Source organism: Coregonus clupeaformis, chromosome 26 (assembly GCF_020615455.1).
Source record: "Coregonus clupeaformis isolate EN_2021a chromosome 26, ASM2061545v1, whole genome shotgun sequence".
Classification (NCBI taxonomy): domain Eukaryota; kingdom Metazoa; phylum Chordata; class Actinopteri; order Salmoniformes; family Salmonidae; genus Coregonus; species Coregonus clupeaformis.
The window spans coordinates 18,788,567-18,811,830 of NC_059217.1; the positions used below are offsets into that span (position 1 = coordinate 18,788,567).

General features: G+C 46.0%; 1 protein-coding gene across 1 annotated transcript; it reads left to right on the forward strand.

The window, feature by feature from the left end:
• Positions 1-639: 639 nt before the first annotated feature.
• Positions 640-23,180, forward strand: LOC121539932 (fibronectin type III domain-containing protein 7-like). The gene is made up of 4 exons (XM_041848580.2): positions 640-836; positions 1,100-1,361; positions 1,552-1,818; positions 22,262-23,180. Exons 2-4 carry the CDS (start codon positions 1,238-1,240, stop codon positions 22,291-22,293), a joined length of 423 nt encoding a protein of 140 aa, XP_041704514.2. The 5' UTR covers positions 640-836; positions 1,100-1,237; the 3' UTR covers positions 22,294-23,180.
• Positions 23,181-23,264: the final 84 nt, after the last annotated feature.

Consider the following 23,264-nt stretch of genomic DNA (forward strand, 5'->3'; position numbering starts at 1 on the left):
AAAAACACAAGATGGTCAATACTTAATGGCCATACATAGCACTAGCGGTATTCAGTGATACAGTATATTTATGACTACTAGAGCAAATAGTATTTCGTTGTAAAGAGACAGTACATCAAAATATTTATAATAATCATTTTATCTGCCTCTCTCTTCTCTTCTTCTCTACTCTTTTCTTCTTTCCTCTTCTCTTCTCCCCTCCCCTCAGCTCCCTGCCCTCCAGATGCAGTCAGTGCCGTGGTGGACTGTGCCACCAACGTTTTCACGGTAACCTGGGACAACAGTGTTGCCGGGGTCCTGTACACCATTACGGCTGAAGACCCCAGTGGTCAGCACTACAGCTGCAACATTAAGGGAATGGGCTGTGACCTCAGCACCTTGTCATGCGGCATGGAGTACAACGTGACTGTCACCCCGTCACGGGACGGCGGTGTTGGTGTCAACACCCCCTCTGAGCTGGTCAAGACAAGTAGGGATGAATCAATCAATTAGTCAATCAGTGAGCTGTCTGTAATTACATGTCAGTTCAAGGTCTGTAGATCTGCACAAATACTAATGATAGAACCTGACACACAAACACACACACACATTCACACTGCTCTCTAACGACTGCTCCCTCTCTCCTTATAGCACCCTGCACACCCCGCCTCACCGAGGTGGACTGCCTATCAGATTCCGCCTGGGTAGTGTGGGAGGAGTCAGTGGGTGTCGAGCTTTATGTTGCCATGGCGACAGACAGCCAGGGGCAGACTGCGGTCAACACTTCATCTTTACCCTCACCGCCTCAGACCAACAGTGCTCCAGCGCACCTAGCAACGCTGTGGTGTCCGAGACAGGTGAGAGACTGACGCACTCGAAACATGAGGGTTGTAATTTAACGTAGAAATTAGCTTCAATCCTGCTTATACTGTATGGATGTAGATAAAATAGATATTTAGCAGTATATTGGCCTAGTGAAGTGTGTATTTTGTTGATGGCATTTGTCAGTGTTTGGTTGCTACCACCTGTTATGTGCACCTCCATTATAAACATCTCTCAGTCATGACTTTACAGTGTTGCTGAATGAAAACGATTTACAGAGTGCCATTCTTCCCCACAGTCCCCTGCACACCCCAGAGCCTGCAGGCCAGTGTGAGCTGCAACAGTAATGAGGCCATTATGACCTGGAACAGCAGCCTTGGGGGGTCAGCTCTACTCTGTGGAGGCTACTGGCACCGACGGACATGTTGCAGGATGCATGTCCCACGAGAGCCACTGTGACCTCACCAGCCTGCACTGCGGCCAGCACTACACCGCTACCGTGGTGGCACAAGACAGCGACTGCACCAGCCCTATGAGTGATACCGTGGAGCTCAAGACAGGTGCGCTCACAACACACATATGGGAAAATTTAGATACTTTATAGGCTTAGATATATAAACACACACAGCAATGTAACAAAATCTAGCCCATTGCCTCTAAGAATGGTGAACACTCATAACACACATACACTGCAAAGTCAACCTAACCCCAAATCTAACCATCTTCCTGTCTATCCCTCTTCCCCTCCAGTACCTTGCATTCCTGCCAGTGTGTCCACTGTGATGGACTGTGCTGCCAACACCATGTCTGTGTGGTGGTTAGAGAGCTCGGGGGCTGACTCCTACACAGCCACTCTGCAGGACAGCGACAGACGCACCACCACCTGCCAGGCCCTGAGTGGACCAGCCTCCTGTAATGTCACCGGACTCAGCTGTGGTCAGATCTACCATGTCACTGTAGCTGCCTCCGACGGATACTGCAGCAGACCATCTACTGGTGTTACTGACACACGCGCAGGTAGTAAGGGACATGGTCTTTCACACACATTCACATACTATGTAGAGGGAACCCATACTGAGGTCAGTCTATCAATGTGGGCAGTCAAACATACATTTTCCTGAATATCACCAAAGGGGGTCCTCAAGGCTCCATTTTAGGGCCTGTTATGTTTACGATTTATATAAATGACATAGGAAAAGCATTGAAAAACTGCCAACTGAATCTTTATTTTCCCAGAATTTGTTTTTTATGTGTCTCCTCCTCGTCCATTCTAACTCTCTCCCACCAGCACCCTGTGCACCACGTAACATCAAGACACGTCTGACACTGCAGGATTTGAGTCCCTGGCGGCGTAGTGTGTTACTGATGGTAGGCTTTGTTACTTTGGTCCCAGCTCTCTGCAGGTTTCACTAGGTCCCCCGTGTGGTTCTGGGATTTTTGCTCACCGTTCTTGTGATCATTTTGACCCCACGGGGTGAGATCTTGCGTGGAGCCCCAGATATAGGGAGATTATCAGTGGTCTTGTATGTCTTCCATTTCCTAATAATTGCTCCCACAGTTGATTTCTTCAAACCAAGCTGCTTACCTATTGCAGATTCAGTCTTCCCAGCCTGGTGCAGGTCTACAATTTTGTTTCTGGTGTCCTTTGACAGCTCTTTGGTCTTGGCCATAGTGGAGTTTGGAGTGTGACTGTTTGAGGTTGTGGACAGGTGTCTTTTATACTGATAACAAGTTCAAACAGGTGCCATTAATACAGGTAACGAGTGGAGGACAGAGGAGCCTCTTAAAGAAGAAGTTACAGGTCTGTGAGAGCCAGAAATCTTGCTTGTTTGTAGGTGACCAAATACTTATTTTTCACCATAATTTGCAAAGAAATTCATTAAAAATCCTACAATGTGATTTTCAGGAAAAAAAAATCTCAATTTGTCTGTCATAGTTGACGTGTACCTATGATGAAAATTACAGGCCTCTCTCATCTTTTTAAGTGGGAGAACTTGCACAATTGGTGGCTGACCGGTTTTCCCCATTATGTAGCGAGTCGGAGTCTGAGTCTGAGTCTTCTCTTGTCTCTACTCCTCCCGTTACGGGGTCTGAGACGCCGAAGGCTCCCACCATTAGCTCTGACAAATTGAAAACCCTAGTCATTGGCGACTCCATTACCCGCAGTATTAGACTTAAAACGAATCACCCAGCGATCATACACTGTTTACCAGGGGGCAGGGCTACCGACGTTAAGGCTAATCTAAAGATGGTGCTGGCTAAAGCTAAAACTGGCGAGTGTAGAGAGTATAGAGATATTGTTATCCACGTCGGCACCAACGATGTTAGGATGAAACAGTCAGAGGTCACCAAGTGCAACATAGCTTCAGTGTGTAAATTAGCTAGAAAGATGTGTCGGCATCGAGTAATTGTCTCTGGCCCCCTCCCAGTTAGGGGAAGTGACGAGCTCTACAGCAGAGTCTCAGCACTCAATCGCTGGTTGAAAACTGTTTTCTGCCCCTCCCAAAGATAACATTTGTGGATAATTGGCCCTCTTTCTGGGACTCACCCACAAACAGGACCAAGCCTGACCTGCTGAGGAGTGACGGACTCCATCCTAGCTGGAGGGGTGCTCTCCTCTTATCTACCAACATAGATAGGGCTCTAACTCCTCTAGCCCCACAGTGAAATAGGGTGCAGGCCAGGCAGCAGGCTGTTAGCCAACCTGCCAGCTTAGTGGAGTCTGCCAATAGCATAGTCAGTGTAGTCAGCTCAGCCATACCCATTGAGACTGTGTCTGTGCCTCGACCTAGGTTGGGCAAAACTAAACATGGCAGTGTTCACCCTAGCAATCTTATTAGGATAAAGACCTCCTCCATTCCTGCCATTATTGAAAGAGATCGTGATACCTCACATCTCAAAATAGGGTTACTTAATGTTAGATCCCCTCACTTCAAAGGCAGTCATAGTCAATGAACTAATCACTGATCATAATCTTGATGTGATTGGCCTGACTGAAACATGGCTTAAGCCTGATGAATTTGCTGTGTTAAATGAGGCCTCACCTCCTGGTTACACTAGTGACCATATTCCCGTGCATCCCGCGAAGGCGGAGGTGTTGCTAACATTTACGATAGCAAATTTCAATTTACAAAAAAAAATGGCGTTTTCATCTTTTGAGCTTCTAGTCATGAAATCTATGCAGCCTACTCAATCACTTTTTATAGCTACTGTTTACAGGCCTCCTGGGCCATATACAGCGTTCCTCTCTGAGTTTCCTGAATTCCTATCAGACCTTGTAGTCATAGCAGATCATATTCTAATTTTTGGTGATTTTAATATTCACATGGAGAAGTCCACAGACCCACTCCAAAAGTCTTTCGGAGCCATCATCGACTCAGTGGGTTTTGTCCAACATGTCTCTGGACCTACTCACTGCCACAGTCATACTCTGGACCTAGTTTTGTCCCATGGAATAAATGTTGTAGATCTTAATGTTTTTCCACAAAATCCTGGACTATCGGACCACCATTTTATTACGTTTGCAATCGCAACAAATAATCTGCTCAGACCCCAACCAAGGAGCATCAAAAGTCGTGCTATAAATTCTCAGACAACACAAAAATTCCTTGATGCCCTTCCAGACTCCTTCTGCCTACCCAAGGACGTCAGAGGACAAAAATCAGTTAACCACTTAACTGAGGAACTCAATTTAACCTTGCGCAATACCCTAGATGCAGTTGCACCCCTAAAAACGAAAAACATTTGTCATAAGAAACTAGCTCCCTGGTATACAGAAAATACCCGAGCTTTGAAGCAAGCTTCAGGAAATTGGAACGGAAATGGCGCCACACCAAACTGGAAGTCTTCCGACTAGCTTGGAAAGACAGTACCGTGCAGTACCGAAGAGCCCTCACTGCTGCTCGATCATCCTACTTTTCCAACTTAATCGAGGAAAATAAGAATAATCCAAAATTTCTTTTTGATACTGTTGCAAAGCTAACTAAAAAGCAGCATTCCCCAAGAGAGGATGGCTTTCACTTCAGCAGTAATAAATTCATGAACTTCTTTGAGGAAAAGATCATGACCATTAGAAAGCAAATTACGGACTCCTCTTTGAATCTGCGTATTCCTCCAGGGCTTAGCTGTCCTGGATCTGCACAGACTCTGCGAGGGCCTGGGATCGGGAGAGACACTTAAGTGTTTTAGTACTATATCTCTTGACACAATGATGAAAATAATCATGGCCTCTAAACCTTCAAGCTGCATACTGGATCCTATTCCTACTAAACTGCTGAAGGAGCTGCTTCCTGTGCTTGGCCCTCCTATGTTGAACATAATAAACAGCTCTCTATCCACCGGATGTGTACCAAACTCACTAAAAGTGGCAGTGATAAAGCCTCTCTTGAAAAAGCCAAACCTTGACCCGGAAAATATAAAAAACTATCGGCCTATATCGAATCTTCCATTCCTCTCAAAAATTTTTAGAAAAAGCTGTTGCGCAGCAACTCACTGCCTTTCTGAAGACAAACAATGTATACGAAATGCTTCAGTCTGGTTTTAGACCCCATCATAGCACTGAGACTGCACTTGTGAAGGTGGTAAATGACCTTTTAATGGCGTCAGACCGAGGCTCTGCATCTGTCCTCGTGCTACTAGACCTTAGTGCTGCCTTTGACACCATCGATCACCACATTCTTTTGGAGAGACTGGAAACCCAAATTGGTCTACACGGACAAGTTCTGGCCTGGTTTAGATCTTACCTGTCGGAAAGATATCAGTTTGTCTCTGTGAATGGTCTGTCCTCCGACAAATCAACTGTACATTTCGGTGTTCCTCAAGGTTCCGTTTTAGGACCACTATTGTTTTCACTATATATTTTACCTCTTGGGGATGTTATTCGAAAACATAATGTTAACTTTCACTGCTATGCGGATGACACACAGCTGTACATTTCAATGAAACATGGTGAAGCCCCAAAATTGCCCTCGCTAGAAGCCTGTGTTTCAGACATAAGGAAGTGGATGGCTGAAAACTTTTTACTTTTAAACTCGGACAAAACAGAGATGCTTGTTCTAGGTCCCAAGAAACAAAGAGATCTTCTGTTAAATCTGACAATTCATCTTGATGGTTGTAAAGTCGTCTCAAATAAAACTGTGAAGGACCTCAGGCGTTACTCTTGACCCTGATCTCTCTTTTGACGAACATATCAAGACTGTTTCAAGGACAGCTTTTTTCCATCTACGTAACATTGCAAAAATCAGAAATTTTCTGTCCAAAATGATGCAGAAAAAATTAATCCATGCATTTGTTACTTCTAGGTTAGACTACTGCAATGCTCTATTTTCCGGCTACCCGGATAAAGCACTAAATAAACTTCAGTTAGTGCTAAATACGGCTGCTAGAATCCTGACTAGAACCAAGAAATTTGATCATATTACTCCAGTGCTAGCTTCCCTACACTGGCTTCCTGTTAAGGCAAGGGCTGATTTCAAGGTTTTACTGTTAACCTATAAAGCGTTACATGGGCTTGCTCCTACCTATCTTTCCGAGTTGGTCCTGCCGTACATACCAATACGTACGCTACGGTCACAAGACGCAGGCCTCCTAATTGTCCCTAGAATTTCTAAGCAAACAGCGGGAGGCAGGGCTTTCTCCTATAGATCTCCATTTTTATGGAACAGTCTGCCTACCCATGTGAGAGACGCAGACTCGGTCTCAACCTTTAAGTCTTTACTGAAGACTTATCTCTTCAGTAGGTCATATGATTGAGTGTAGTCTGGCCCAGGAGTGTGAAGGTGAACGGAAAGGCTCTGGAGCAACGAACAGCCCTTGCTGTCTCTGCCAGGCCGGTTCCCCTCTCCACTGGGGTTCTCTGCCTCTAACCCTGTTGCAGGGGCTGAGTCACTGGCTTGCTGGTGCTCTTTCATGCCGTCCCTGGGAGGGTGCGTCACTTGAGTGGGGTTGAGTTACTGACGTGATCTTCCTGTCTGGGTTGGCGCCCCCCCTTGGTTTGTGCTGTGGTGGAGACCTCTGTGGGCTATACTCGGCCTTGTCTCAGGATTGTAAGTTGGTGGTTGAGGATATCCCTCTAGTGGTGCGGGGGCTGTGCTTTGGGAGAGTGGGTGGGGTTATATCCTTCCTGTTTGGCCCTGTCCGGGGTTTCTTCGGATGGGGCCACAGTGTCTCCGGACCGCTCCTGTCTCAGCCTCCAGTATTTATGCTGCAGTAGTTTATGTGTCGGGGGGCTGGGGTTAGTTGGTTATACCTGGAGTACTTCTCCTGTCTTATCCAGTGTCCTGTGTGAATTTAAGTATGCTCTCTCTAATTCTCTCGTTCTCTCTTTCTCTCTGAGAACCTGAGCCCTAGGACCATACGTCAGGACTACCGGGCATGATGACACCTTGCTGTCCCCAGTCCGCCTGGCCTTGCTGCTATTCCAGTTTCAACTGTTCTGCCTGCGGTTACGAAACCCCTACCTGTCCCAGACCTGCTGTTTTCAACTCTTAATGATCGGCTATGAAAAGCCAACTGAGATTTATTCCTGATTATTATTTGACCATGCTTGTCACTTATGAACATTTTTGAACATCTTGGCATGGTTCTGTTATAATCTTCACCGGCACAGCCAGAAGAGGACTGGCCACCCCTCATAGCCTGGTTCCTCTCTAGGTTTCTTCCTAGGTTTTCGCCTTTCTAGGGAGTTTTTCCTAGCCACCGTGCTTCTACACCTGCATTACTAGCTGTTTGGGGTTTTAGGCTGGGTTTCTGTACAGCACTTCAAGATATTAGCTGATGTAAGAAGGGCTATATAAAATAAAATTGATTGATTGATTGATTGACTAAATACTTTTTTCCCCCACTGTATATCCTCACTGCCATGGGCATTTATAACATTGCCTGAATTTCACACAACATTTCTGCATGCGCCATTTCTAAAAGTCTGCGCAAGTACAACAATATTGAGATTTATAAACTTGGCGCATTCCATACATACGCATGTTTTCCTTTATAAAGCAGAACTGTCAGAAGACTCTGCGGTCATGAACGTGTTTTAAAACGCTGCCTGGAAAATGCCTCCATTCACCTTTTATGTAGAGAATAACGCCCTTTATTTTCTGTATAATTGGGAACTATTGCCGTTATTAGGCCATGCATGTGTCGTGACGTTCATTCATCTGATGACTATTATTTATCGACTCAACTATGTTTAATTGTTACCCGATTAAATTAATCATGTAACAATTAACTCATTAGGAATTTGGGGCACCACGGAATAAGTTGTTTAAAGAGTTACCATCTCCCGAATTAAACTCTAAAGGTCTTTACCTATCACTTCCATAAAACAGTCAACGTATTAATTCATAACCTCTTATCATATCATCATTCTGAACGGTCGCAACCTTCTTGGATCTGCAAAAACCCCAGCCTTACTCATGATTCAGTACTACACAAATTGGTTAAATTATTTATTTAATAGTTAACTAAATAATAACACAGAATTAACATACACACTTAATACATGAGAAAAAGTCCCTAGCGGACTAACAACAACATGACTGCTTGTTTGCCAAAAGAGGGAGTGGTAGAGAGAGAGAGAGAGAGAGAGAGAGAGAGAGAGAGAGAGAGACAAAGGGAAAGAAACACTTACCATTGATACATTTGGAAACTACTCTCAAAGTAATCATAATACTTTCGAGGGTAAAGAGAGAGAGTCCTCTCCTGAAATGTATGACAGGTTGTAAGGTGTAAAAAAAAACACATCAGTTCCCTCCTCCTCTCTTCTGTGGGTGGGAGAGGCCTGGTTACTGTCAACCATTGCCAAGCTGATCTAAACCATTGGAACCTCACACAGGACAGTCATGACAGTCCCCCTCTGGTGGGTTCAACCTTGGAAGGATTCTGCAAGTCGCAATCCATCATAAAAATGACCACAGGATGTCCTGGTTTGTGGATCATCGTAGCGGTCCCCCTCTAGTGGTTTACCCTGGTAGGATTTCTGCAAGCTCCAGACCACCACAAGAATGGCTAGTGGATGTCCTGGTTGTGGATAGTCGTTCCGGACCCGTCGTCCGGTTGTCTAGGCTAGTGGATCTAGGCAGCAACTTAGACAGACGTTAATAAAGCACAACACTCATGAAATACATAATTAAATTTCTTCCCCAAATGAGCGGCGTTGTGGCACTAACTGGTGGTTGTATGGGGACTTTGTTTGTGGCTCTATCACTTCCTAAGTGTAAAAGAAAATTAAACAAAAATGAATAAAAACACAAACAAAAGATATTCAAAATATAGTTACCACACCTTAATCATCTAATTGGACTATATTCTATATACAGTGGGGAGAACAAGTATTTGATACACTGACGATTTTGCAGGTTTTCCTACTTACAAAGCATGTAGAGGTCTGTAATTTTTATCATAGGTACACTTCAACTGTGAGAGACGGTATCTAAAACAAAAATCCAGAAAATCACATTGTATGATTTTTAAGTAATTAATTTGCATTTTATTGCATGACATAAGTATTTGATCACCTAGCAACCAGTAAGAATTCCGGCTCTCACAGACCTGTTAGTTTTTCTTTAAGAAGCCCTCATGTTCTCCACTCATTACCTGTATTAACTGCACCTGTTTGAACTCGTTACCTGTATAAAAGACACCTGTCCACACACTCAATCAAACAGACTACAACCTCTCCACAATGGCCAAGGCCAGAGAGCTGTGTAAGGACATCAGGGATAAAATTGTAGACCTGCACAAGGCTGGGATGGGCTACAGGACAATAGGCAAGCAGCTTGGTGAGAAGGCAACAACTGTTGGCGCAATTATTAGAAAATTGAAAAAGTTCAAGATGACGGTCAATCACTCTCGGTCTGGGGCTCCATGCAAGATCTCACCTCATGGGGCATCAATGATCATGAGGAAGGTGAGGGATCAGCCCAGAACTACACGGCAGGACCTGGTCAATGACCTGAAGAGAGCTGGGACCACAGTCTCAAAGAAAACCATTAGTAACACACTACGCCGTCATGGATTAAAATCCTGCAGCGCACGCAAGGTCCCCCCTGCTCAAGCCAACGCATGTCCAGGCCCGTCTGAAGTTTGCCAATGACCATCTGGATGATCCAGAGGAGGAATGGGAGAAGGTCATGTGGTCTGATGAGACAAAAATAGAGCTTTTTGGTCTAAACTCCACTCACCGTGTTTGGAGGAAGAAGAAGGATGAGTACAACCCCAAGAACACCATCCCAACCGTGAAGCATGGAGGTGGAAACATCATTCTTTGGGGATGCTTTTCTGCAAAGGGGACAGGACGACTGCACCGTATTGAGGGGAGGATGGATGGGGCCATGTATCGCGAGATCTTGGCCAACAACCTCCTTCCCTCAGTAAGAGCATTGAAGATGGGTCGTGACTGGGTCTTCCAGCCTGACAACGACCCAAAACACACAGCCTGGGCAACTAAGGAGTGGCTCCGTAAGAAGCATCTCAAGGTCCTGGAGTGGCCTAGCCAGTCTCCAGACCTGAAACCAATAGAAAATCTTTGGAGGGAGCTGAAAGTCCGGATTGCCCAGCGACAGCCCTGAAACCTGAAGGATCTGGAGAAGGTCTGTATGGAGGAGTGGGCCAAAATCCCTTCTGCAGTGTGTGCAAACCTGGTCAAGACCTACAAGAAACGTATGATCTCTGTAATTGCAAAGAAAGGTTTCTGTACCAAATATTAAGTTCTGCTTTTCTGATGTATCAAATACTTATGTCATGCAATAAAATGCAAATGAATTACTTAAAAATCATACAATGTGATTTTCTGGATTTTTGTTTTAGATTCGGTCTCTCACAGTTGAAATGTACCTATGATAAAAATTACAGACCTCTACATGCTTCGTAAGTAGGAAAACCTGCAAAATCGGCAGTGTATCAAATACTTGTTCTCCCCACTGTACATCCATTGTCTTGGCTAAATGACTATCATGGCATTTCGTCTAATGTCATATCTAGGGCGGTCCTACTTAGTGGTGTGTTGTTAAGGGCACTATCCTAAGTTGATAACTACATGATAAGTCTACAGCTGTAAGGTATTAGCTTCGGACAGTCTACAGCAGGGTTCTTCAATTCCGGTCCTGGAGGGCCGAAACACTTCTGTTTTTTATTTCTACCTGGTAGTTAATTGCACTCACCTGGTGTCCCAGGTCTGAATTAGCCCCTGATTAGAAGGAGAGGATGAAAAACAGAGGTGTTTCGGCCCTCCAGGACCGGAATTGAAGAACCCTGGTCTACAGGGATGACCTATGGACTTCTGGGGAGAAACTGGTGATTAATGTAGCTGTAGAGTCAAAGGGGCTTCAGGGTATATTTTCAACTTTACCACAGCTGGTATTTTGCTCGGACCCTTAAGTGATCCTAGCATAAATCCACATTAAAATGTTCTGTTGTACATGTGCGTTTATGCTTACACAAACGCACATGCCAAGGGAAAGAAAACCAATTATCCTGGTAGGCTGCAACCTGTTCAGAATGAGTCTGACTTCATCAGATAATTTTCATGTCAATGACAGAAAGTCAGTAAGAATCACAAACCATATGCCATGGGGGCCTGTAGTGGTTTTACTACAAGTCAATGTGTCTTACACCATTGTAGTGGCGATAGGTATGAAGGAGTCTATTTCATAGCTATGTTATCCACGGAGGAGCTAACCTCACGACGGAAGTACTCTATTAGCAATGAACCAGTCGTACGCGGTGTGATCATGGTTCATGACTTCTAATAACTTTCCTCCTGAATGGAGGGTTCTATTTATTAGTGGCATGTGTGTTAACCATCAGAAGAGTGTTTTGGGAGATTCCCTTCCATGTGTTGCAATCTGAGTGACTACCAACTCCTCTGTCGCTGTTATCAAGGGCAATTCGACTTGTTAGGTCTCTAACCTTCTTACTGAGTGTGGCTGGACTGTTGCTGGCATTGGTACTGGTACCCATGGGAACCAGCTTTCCTACCGATTTATTCCGAAATGTTATCCTACCGGAACACATGATTAGAGCATTTTACTAGTTGCATTGTTGTTGAGACTACACATGGCAAGGAATGATTATTGTTACCGTTTTTGTTTTTGGAGGTGGAAAGTCCACTGGACTTCTTTTACGACCAGTGTGGTACACCTCAGTGATATCTCAGATGTATTCTAAGGTTATACCCGTCGAGGGGCTTGTCCGCTCCTTTCTGTTCTCGTGGGGAAGTTTACAACTAGATTTGTTTCCTGATCGGGCGGCCTCGTACAGTTTTGCATGTAGTCTCGACCCCCCACCCCCCACTGGCCTCGACCAGGATCGTCATAGGTCTCGGCTAGTACTCCCCCCCTTTGTGTCTCGGGACCCCCCCACCAGCGGTTGGTGTTGGTGTCCAAGGCACAAATGAAAAGGTCGGACCCTTTGTACGAGTTGTCGGCAGCCGCGTTGTTCGTAGATTGTCCGTAACCTTTCAACCAAATCTCCTGGTGTTTGTGCTTCAAAACGCTCAGTGGCTGTCATGGACTGCCAGTCACCACATCGTCCGCGTGTGGCAACCGTTCCAGTACCTGCGAATTGAGACGAGGATATCTTTCTGCGATATCGCAGTGTTTCACCAGTGGGAGTCATCGGTCAGTTCATTGTAAGGGATTTCAGTCCCCCTCAAAGCGGAAAAGGTATCATCGGAAGCAGAGTCCACTCTGAACATTGATGCTTTGTTTCCTGAGATGGCCGCGGTGCTTGCGGAAGTGTCTGAAGGACAAGAGAAGTTAATCTTAGCTACAGTATCGCATGACTCCAAGGAGGAGGGAAATTAGTCACTCACAGAGACTGCTGGCTCGAAATCATGAAAAGAATAGTCAATCAGGTTTGCTGATTGAATGTGACAATATATCGTAATATCTGCTTGAGTCAGATTCTGCACAGAGGTGTCAAAACGTCTTTTACCCAAGGGGTACTTTCGACAGATACTCCTTGTGGATGACTGTGTTGCAGCCAGCGTTAGGAGAAGACGGCACAGTTATCTGTGACCATACTTGGTTGGGTTTCCAATCCATTAGTGGGATCAAACGATCCATCAAGTCTGCTCAGAGTAGCAAGTGTTCAGTTTCGAGGCTGGTAACATACACAGGGTGAACAAGCGATATGTCTTGGAAGTGTAGTTTCAGCATGAGTCTCAATGTGAGAGGCGAGGTAGTCGGAGTGAAACGAATCGTTCCGTTTTTAACCAACATTTAGCTGGGTTCAGAGCCCTTTTGAGATCATTGAACAAGGTTTGAGAGATGAGAGATATTGTCGAGCCTGAATTAATTAGCGCATCACGGGTTAAGCAGTCCTTCAGGACTGTTTCCAGGTGTGGCCTCTTAGAGTTGCGTTTTGTGGTCATATTCCCCGCAAAGTGGAGTGGTTGTTCACAACAACGTGATGTGTCATTTGTGTTCATGGTGAAAACAGATCAACTTATCGGGTTTTGAGTGGAATTGGCTATTGTGATGTTGTTTACCTTGTGTGTTACAACATTTGTATCTGAGTCTATAGTCAAAGCCTGTGGGCTTGTTTCTTGATCGAGCGGGCCCTGGATAGGGTCTCGATTGAGAGCAGGAGTAAGTTGATTGTTTACGTCCTCGCTAAGGGTGTTAATTCCGGCTGACCTGTTGTCCGGCAATTCCACGTCTAGTCATAGTGACTTATCTTTTTCCCCTTTCTCAAATTTTTCTCGCTTTAGTACTTCTCATAGCAGAACTTCTAGAGAGCATCAGTCTACGTTTTGATCGTCATTGAACCCTTTGTTACCCTTGTGCTCTGACACTTTGTGTGGGTTGGGTGCAGGAACGTAGCGATCAGGTTGATTGTAGCGGTAGTCGTTTCGCTGGCGACGTACTTTATAGTTATTTCGACTGCGATGGTTATTGGTATGATGGTTTCGTGGTAGATACAGTTGTTGTGCGTCATCTCTCAACACTCTGTCACGATCGTCTGAGGAAGCGGACCAATACGCAGCGCGTGGAGTGAACATGATGACTTTATTAAATAAAGCAACCACAAAAAACAACAAATGACGATAGTGAAGTCCTCTGTAACACTGACAGAACTTGGAACAAAAACCCACAAACCCACAGTGAAACACAACAGTTTAAATATGGCTCCCAATCAGAGATAACGAGCCGACAGCTGACACTCGTTACCTCCGATTGGGAGTCAATGACCAAACATAGAAACCAACCCAACAGAAAAGCAAACATAGAAATACACCCAACAGAAAAATAACAACCCTGGCTCAAAATAAAAGTCCATAGAGCCAGAGTGTCACAGTACCCCCCCCTAAAGGTGCGAACTCCGGGCGCACCAGCATACAGTCTAGGGGAGGGTCTGGGTAGGCGTCTGTCCATGGTGGCGGCTCTGGCACTGGTCGTGGTCCCCACCTCACCATAGTCACTACCTGCTTACGTAGCCTCCTCCAAATGACCACCCCCAACTAAACCCCCACAGGATTAAGGGGCAGCACTGGACTACGAGGCAGCACCGGACTCAGGGGCAGCACCGGACTAAGGGGCAGCACCGGGCTAAGGGGCAGTACCGGACTCAGGGGCAGCACCGGACTAAGGGGCAGCACCGGACTAAGGGGCAGCACCGGACTAAGGGGCAGCACCAGGATAAGGGACAGCACCAGGATAAGGGGCAGCACCAGGATAAGGGACAGCACCGGGCTAAGGGGCAGTACCGGACTAGATGGCGGATCCTGGCTGGCTGGCTCTGGCGGATCCTGGCTGGCTGGCGGATCCCGGCTGGACGGCTCTGGCGGATCCTGGCTGGCGGAAGGCTCTGGCTGATCCTGTCTGGCGGAAGGCTCTGGCTGATCCTGTCTGGCGGAAGGCTCTGGCTGATCCTGTCTGGCGGACGGCTCTGGCTCCTGTCTGGCGGAAGGCTCTGGCTGATCCTGTCTGGCGGAAGGCTCTGGCTGATCCTGTCTGGCGGAAGGCTCTGGCTGATCCTGTCCGGCGGAGAGCTCTAGCGGCTCCCGGTCTGGCGGACGGCTCTGAAGGCTCATGGCAGACGGGCGGCTTTGCAGGCTCAGTACAGACGGGCAGTTCAGACGGCGTTGGGCAGACGGACAGTTCAGACGGCGTTGGGCAGACGGGCAGTTCAGGCGCCGTTGGGCAGACGGGCAGTTCAGACGGCGTTGGGCAGACGGACAGTTCAGGCGCCCGTTGGGCAGACGGGCAGTTCAGACGGCGTTGGGCAGACGGACAGTTCAGGCCCCGTTGGGCAGACGGCAGACTCTGGCCGTCTGAGGCGCACCCGTAGGCCTGGTGCGTGGTGCCGGAACTGGAGGTACCGGGCTGAGGACACGCATCTCAGGGCTAGTGCGGGGAGAAGCAACAGGGCATGCTTGGCCCTGGGGACGCACCGTAGGCCTGATGCGTGGTGCCGGAACTGGAGGTACCGGGCTGAGGACACGCATCTCAGGGCTAGTGCGGGAAGCAGCAACAGGGCATGCTTGGCCCTGGGGACGCATCGTAGGCCTGATGCGTGGTGCCGGAACTGGAGGTACCGGGCTGAGGACACGCATCTCAGGGCTAGTGCGGGAAGCAGCAACAGGGCATGCTTGGCCCTGGGGGACGCACATAAGGCCTAGTGCGGAGAGCAGGAACAGGCCGGGCTGGGCTGGCGACGCGCACCGTCTCCCTGGTGCGGGTGGTCGGAACAGGCCGGGCCGGGCTGGCGAAGCGCACCGTATCCCTGGTGCGTGGAGCAGGAACAGGCCGGGCTGGGCTGGCGACGCGCACCGTATCCCTGGTGCGAGTGGCCGGAACAGGCCGGGCCGGGCTGGCGAAGCGCACCGTATCCCTGGTGCGTGGAGTAGGAACAGGCCGGGCTGAGCTGGCGACGCGCACCGTATCCCTGGTGCGAGTGGCCGGAACAGGCCGGGCCGGGCTGGCGAGCGCACCTATCCCTGGTGCGTGGAGCAGGAACAGGCCGGGCCGGGCTGGCGTAGCACACCGTGGACCTGGTGCTTGGAGTAGGAACAGACCGGTCCGTACCGGGAACACACACCAATGGCCTCAACCGAGGATCAGGAACGGGCCGGACCGGACTGGCAACACACATCAGTCTTTCACGCCGTGCCACAAACACTTCCCTCCCTCTACTCGCCAATGGCTCCCGTACTCCGTTAGCCTTCTCTCCTTTTCTCCCTGTGGCAGCTTCCTGCTGCCCAGCCGCTAAGCCATGTGCCCCCCAAAAATTTTTTTTGGGGTTGCCTCCCGTCCTTCCGACGATAGCCCTGCCGACGCTGTTGCTCCTCTCGCCGTCGCCTCTCCACCGTTTCGCTCCATGGACGGCGATCCATCCCATCCAGGATCTCCTCCCACGTCCAGGACCCTTTTCCGTCCAACAGCTCCTCCCATGTCCAGACCCTTTGCTCCTGGACGCGCTGCTTGGTCCTTTTGTGGTGGGTTTTTCTGTCACGATCGTCTGAGGAAGCGGACCAATACGCAGCGCGTGGAGTGAACATGATGACTTTATTAAATAAAGCAACCACAAAAAACAACAAATGACGATAGTGAAGTCCTCTGTAACACTGACAGAACTTGGAACAAAAACCCACAAACCCACAGTGAAACACAACAGTTTAAATATGGCTCCCAATCAGAGATAACGAGCCGACAGCTGACACTCGTTACCTCCGATTGGGAGTCAATGACCAAACATAGAAACCAACCCAACAGAAAAGCAAACATAGAAATACACCCAACAGAAAAATAACAACCCTGGCTCAAAATAAAAGTCCATAGAGCCAGAGTGTCACACACTCCTATCCCTGATAATGCACTCTCTAACTGGAGTGACTTTTCCTGTTCAATCTTCAAAACCGAGTTGTCAGGGCTCTTAGCGCGGCTTACTTTTGATGCCTCAAAAGCTGTACTCGCAAGCTCTCTGAGTTCTGAGATTGGCAAACCAACGTGGGCTGTAGGACACATGTTTGTCAGAAACATTTATTTGAACGGTAATAGATCTTCCATTCCTGTTTCAGTGAGTAGGCCAAAGTAAGCTGAACGAAGCCTATGATAGTATGCTTGTGGGTGTTCATTCCGAGCTTGTTTGAAAGTGTTAGCCAGCGAGCTGTTGTGTTTGCGAGTCACAGAACCACTGAATTCTATTTTCAAAGCTGTGGCAAGTTTAGCGTAGTCGTCTTGCACGTGTTGCTGCTGTAGACAGATTAACCTTGTCACGTGTCTATTCAACGTTCGCTTCAACAGGTAAAGCCTGTCAGTACCCGTAGCGTTCGGGTAGCCATCCAAGGCATCCTCTATGTCTGCTGAGAACGTCTCAGTGTCGTTTGGCTTCCCTGGAACGGGGTCAAAGGTGCAGAAGTTTTTGATGATTTTGTCAAGGCGTTCCATGCCAAGTGCGCAGGGAGGGTTTGCTTCATCTTGTGGGAAAATGTGGGCCAAAAGGCCAAGAGGAGAAGCCAAGCTTTGGCTTCGTTGGCGCCATATTATTCTGTGCCGAATGGCCAAGAGGAGAAGAATGAGGGACACCTGAGAGAGGCAAAGTATGAAACCTTATGTCGTCTTCACTCCATTGTGTACCAAGCTCCAGTTGCGAGCTTGGTTGGGTAGTCATGCTGTAGCACCTCCAGATGGTACCTAAGAGTGGTATTCTGCTGCATCGCAGAGTCCACTTGGGCGCTTAGGGTACTTCATTTAGACACATGAGTGTCGCACTTGCTCCGTTCGGCCTCATACTTATCTGTCAGGGTTTGCAGGTAGAGGTGTTGAGTGCGGAGCGAGAGATTCAGTGATGAGATTTCCTCTGCTTGCTTAGAGATACATTTTGCCATCTTCATCACCTGGGTTCTCTCATCATTCATTTGGTCAGCTGTTTTGTCATCCAACTTGGTCATTGTGTTCATTAACTGATCGTCTTCGGACTGCAGCATTTGGACTAGAACATCATTGCTTTGAGTAACGTTCATCAAAACTGCATGCAGGTTATCAAGTTGCGTGTCCGTTTGTAGATAACTCGTCAGATTTATCTAGTGTGGCGTAGACTTCGTCGTATTTATTTTTAGCTAAATCGAGTTGTTCCTGTAGAAGACGATTTTGTTATAGAGTTTTTGCTCATTCATCGTCATATGTTTTTGCCATTTCTTTTAATTGTTCCGTTTTCAAACGCAGTTCCTCGGCTAGCAGTATCTTTTCCTTTTCTGCTTTTGTCATTAGTTTCCCGGTTCTCTCCACCTGTCCCTTCATGTCAACCGTTTCTTGCTCATGCTTCTGCTGTGCACTGCGGTGCTGGAACGATGTCAATCTCTGCTGATGGCCATACATCAGGGCTAAACTGGAGATAACCTTTACAAGGCCTGCGCCCAATGGTTTATTTTGGAGGGCGTTTGTCGCAATTTCTGCAGTTTTTCCACTAATGGCATAGTTAAAGTTTATATTGCTGCTGAGGTCAGCGATCAATCTTTCTATGGGTGAGGATTCACTAATTAGCGGGGGAATGGGGACCACCCCCTCTGATAGCTTGCACATTATGAAAAAAGTTAATATAATCTTTTTAATTTTTCGTTTTTTTTTCAATGTTTGGGTTTTGTGTGGTTGGAAGCAGCAAAAACGATTTCAATCTATTTATAGACGTTAATGAATCATCAATACTGGATCAGTAATGTGGGAGTTGGACGTGAATGAATTTGCAAAAGCAAAGTTAATTGATTAAGCACTGTTAAGGATTAATCATACCTGTATAGGCTATCTGGGAATTAAACTTTAATCAACCTGAAAGCGTCGCTGTATCTAGGTTAATGTGGAAAAGTTTAAAATGTCTCATTGGTTGGAAGGAATTAATGGACCTTATCTAAATAATCAACCTGGTAAAAGATTTGTTTGGCAATTTAACTTCCTTGTAAAATTGAATGAGTCAACGATATCCAATCAGTTGAGATTGGCTGGATATCATAAGTGTAACCAGTTGTTACAAATGTGAGAAGACGTTGGCCCTCACATTGGACATTTTTTTGTTTTTTACAAGACAATTACTGGCTATTCTTCACCACAAGGGGTCACTTACCCCTGAGAGCTGAACTCACACAGGATTCCCACAAGGCGGGACTTCCGTCGCCCAAGGTGCGGGATTTCGCTGTGAACAAAGGAAAATGTCTGCTCTCCCTTTGTTAGCTTAGCATCTAATGCAAAGCTAGCCGTTCTTGTACAAGAATGTTCACTTTCAAGCACAAACAGGGTCCCCTTCTATATGGGACCAGGTTTACTAACGACGTCTCACGTTCAACCCAATCGGCGTTTCTTGCTAGCAATGTTTACCGGGACACGTGGTAACAAAGAAATACTCACCGTGGTCTACTCACGCTACTGAAACGCGAGAGATAGAGATAATAACTTCGCTTCGGCCAAACAAATATATCTTCTCAAATGTATTTAAATCGGCTGGCCCATATGTCCTAGCTGAAGAAATTAAGACTGACCGAGTCTGCTTGCTCCTGAGTCGCGAGAGACAGAGATATAATACTTTTCTCACATTTCCATAATTGGCTGGCCCATATGTCCTAGCACTAGAAATGTACTAATTCACCCTACACACCCTTACCCTTTGTGTCGGGTATCCAACAGCGGAGTCAACCTCTCTAGAATCTTGGTCAAACGGGAAACACACACACATACTCATCGCTAATCCTGCCTACAGCTCTATTGGTGTATAACGTAATGTGCTACACAATTCATATAGACTGAATTCAACAGTAAGGCCTAATTCTGTTTTAGATTTCTTGCACGAGGGCTCCAATATGTCATGACGTGACTTTCATTAATCTGATGTTAATCATTAATTATCAAATCAACGAACTATGTTTAATTGTTACCCGATTAAACTAATCATGTAACAATTAACTCATTAGGAATATTGGGCACCACGGGATAAGTTGTTTAAAGAGTCTTTACCTATCACATCCATAAAACAGTCAACATATTAATTCATAACGTATCATATCATCATTCTGAACGGTCGCAACCTTCTTGGATCTGCAAAAACCCCAGCCTTACTCATGATTCAGTACTACACAAATTGGTTAAATTATTTATTTACGAGTTAACTAAATAATAACACAGAATTAACATACACACTTAATACATGAGAAAAAGTCCCTAGCAGACTAACAACAACATGACTGCTTGTTTACCGAGAGAGAGAGAGAGAGAGAGAGAAATAAGCACTTATCATTGATACATTTGGAAACTACCCTCAAAGTAATCATAATACTTTGTACACGAACCACCGCCCGTTTGGAGTAAGAAATCATGAATGTGTTTATGTGTGGATGTCTTTGTTCGTCGTCTATCTCTGTCGAACCCCTCTGGGAAAGGGGGTTTTGGCTGAGTCTTCCCTCAGCTCACTTGTAAGGCTCTGATTGTCCACAAGAGGTCACAATGTCCTTCTTCTTAGTTGTCCTGGTTTGTAGTGGGTGTTTCTTTAGAACAGCTACTTAGCTGTACCAGTAATTGTCTGAGAGGGGAGCTTTCTTCTCTTCTCCACCTCGTGTGGTTAGTCAGAGTTTGAAGCACTTTACATGCACAGCTGCAGCCTGGCAATGTTCGGGTCTAGTCTGGGAAGTGATCTTCTTCACCTCGGGATGAGGTTCAACCATTTGAAAAGTGTAGCCACCGCTCCACGCTTTCTGGTCTGATGTTAATTTCTTAACCTTTTATACACTCTGGGTAAAAAGGGGCATTCCGTTATGCTGACCCGCTCTGAGCTCACTCAGGGCATGGCTAGTTACTGTGCAAAGCTTATATGAAAAACAATTATCTCATTGGAAAAATTGAGTACTTTTCCCACCACTGAATATGATGGACTGCCTGCGAATTCTGAAACATTGTAGGGAAGGCTACTAAAAAATGCAATTACAGTAGTTACAGTTCTATATGTGTGTTTTTGTTCTACTTGACTTTTTAATTTTTATAGCACTACTTATAGTATAGTACTACAATGCAGTATTTCATTACTGCATTGTTGGGAAAGAGCAAGAAAGGCATTTCACTGTACTTGTGTACATGACAATAAAAACTTCAAACTTAATGCCTAGGCCTACTTCAATGTAAAAGATAAGCTGTTGAATTCGACTGTATACCGACAGGTATTATAAACTCCGCTGCCAATGATTTTGCAAAACTTGAAATACATATAGCCTATCTATTTACTATGCTACTAGGTCCAATTAAATGAGCGATGCGCATGGTAATTTGTTGTATGGACCCTTCGGGAATATGAACCCAGCACGGCCAGAAAAGGTGAGGAATATACAATATTCTAAAATGGTTATGAAAATGAAATAAATAGGAAAAAGATTCCTCTCTCTAATTATAAGATTCCTATGTTTAATTATTTTAGATTCCATAAATAAAACACAGATTTTCACTTTTCTCACTAATGGCAAATGGTTGCATTCTTGTTAATATGTTTTCATTTATTTTTATGAATAAGCTTTTCATCATATCCTCAATTTGAACAAAATACTTACTTGCCAGCTTGAAATACAATATTTCAACCACTAGCAGATGTGCGTACGCATGGTCTAAAGTTTGCGGGGAGGTGAGCACATTCTCACTTCAAGTCCCATTTGTATAAATAGCAACTTTTGTGTGAAAACTGGCACACACATTTTGGGGTATATTTTGTACATACACACGGTTTATAAACGAGGTCAGCAGGAGAGTTTCGGGTTCTGTGCTCAGATGAAGTCAGGAGGTAGGGTTTGGCGGTTTGCTGATTTTCATACTTCATAACGTTTCTGTACTATACCAGGGTATATGGTATTACCGTAAGTACACACAAGGGGAGCTATATTTTTCTTTTCTTTTTTCCACACAATTTTTTTGGAGTGCCTCTGAATGCCTCTGCTGTAACCAAGAAGCTTGATATTGACATTAGCAACTTAGCTAGCAAGTTAACAAACGAAATGCATAGCTGGAGCCCTGAGCTAGATATAATTTGACACATCTTAGATTTCTTAGTTATATTTATCTTCTAGTTTAAGCAGTGGTGTATAATGCACCCCCACGAGGCACCCAACCCCCCCACCCCCCCAAAAAATAACATATATAAAAAAACTATTGAAAACCATACCATCGGTATTTCAAAATATACCTTTTATACCGTATACCGGGGTATCGCCCAAGCCTATCGGGAGGTTACGCACCACATTAGCAAAGTGATGTCACAGAGGAGCATCTGCCATACAGACTTGAGAGAAGAGGCACAGATGTTGAGTCTTTACTCCCATGTTGTTTTCTCCTGTCTCACTACCTGTGAGATCAGAATCAACGAGATCAAACTTTGTGTCACTTCACTTGTGGTCAGTATGAGAATAAGACAGGAATCTGCCCCTCTGCCCTCACCGATCTCTTGCTTGTCCCTCTCATCCTTTCTCTCGCTCTTCTCTCCCTCCCCTGTACTCCAGCTATACGACGTGGTGTACCCAAGCCTGTGTGACATCTTCCAGAGGACCCTGGTAAACGATGTCCTGTACTGGGCTGAGACCCTGAGGAGTGGCTGGAGGAGACGCTGGAGAGGGGGAGGAAGACTGAACAGATGAAGAGGAGGAAGGAGAGGAGGGATGTTTGAGAGAAAGAATGGAAAGTCAGACAGGAGGAGAGGGAGCTAGTGGAGGAAGGTGGTAGAGGGTTTGAGGTGGAGAATGAGGAGGTGGAGGGAGACGGTAAAATAGACAGGGGGCAGGAGGAGTCCTACAGAGAAAGGTAGTCGGTGTGTGTCCCCCTGGTCAGGTTGTGGTCCTGCCCCAGAGTGCAGGCTCTGAGTGGGACAGTCCAGCATCTGAAAGAGGTTCTACTGGAGGACTCAAGAGTACAGCGGACCAACGATGGCACAGCCGTGGTGTTGGCGGATTGCGAGGAAGACTATGATGAAGATATGGAGTGGAATGAGAATAGTGATAACACAGGGACAGGTCAGTTCTTGGTTAGTGTAGTGAGGAGAATGAGGACTGGGAGACAGAGCTTGGATAACCTGTCATGTAAGGAGCGTATTCTTTGATGTACTAATGGTGCAGATTTTCATGCACCTCTGTTTTAGGGCTGGATTCAATCCGTATCGCTGAAGTTCAGTGCTCTAGTGCAATTTAAATTTTACGGTAATTTCCGATTTAGCCAATATAATTCAGCGTTTACCTTGAATACAGTCTCCACTAATGCGGGAACATTGCCGTTAAATTTCTATCGCGCTGTGGCGCAGCTTTTCAGAGCTGCGGATTGAATCCAGCCCTTAACCTTTTAAACAACGTCAATATCCAGTACTAGAACTAGAGACCATCAGATTAGACCATATCCCTCAATGGGGAAGGAATCATTTCCCAATAAAATGTTGTCATATGAGAATAATGGTCATTGCCTGGTTACACACACACACACACACACACACACACAATTGACATTTTGAAATATACA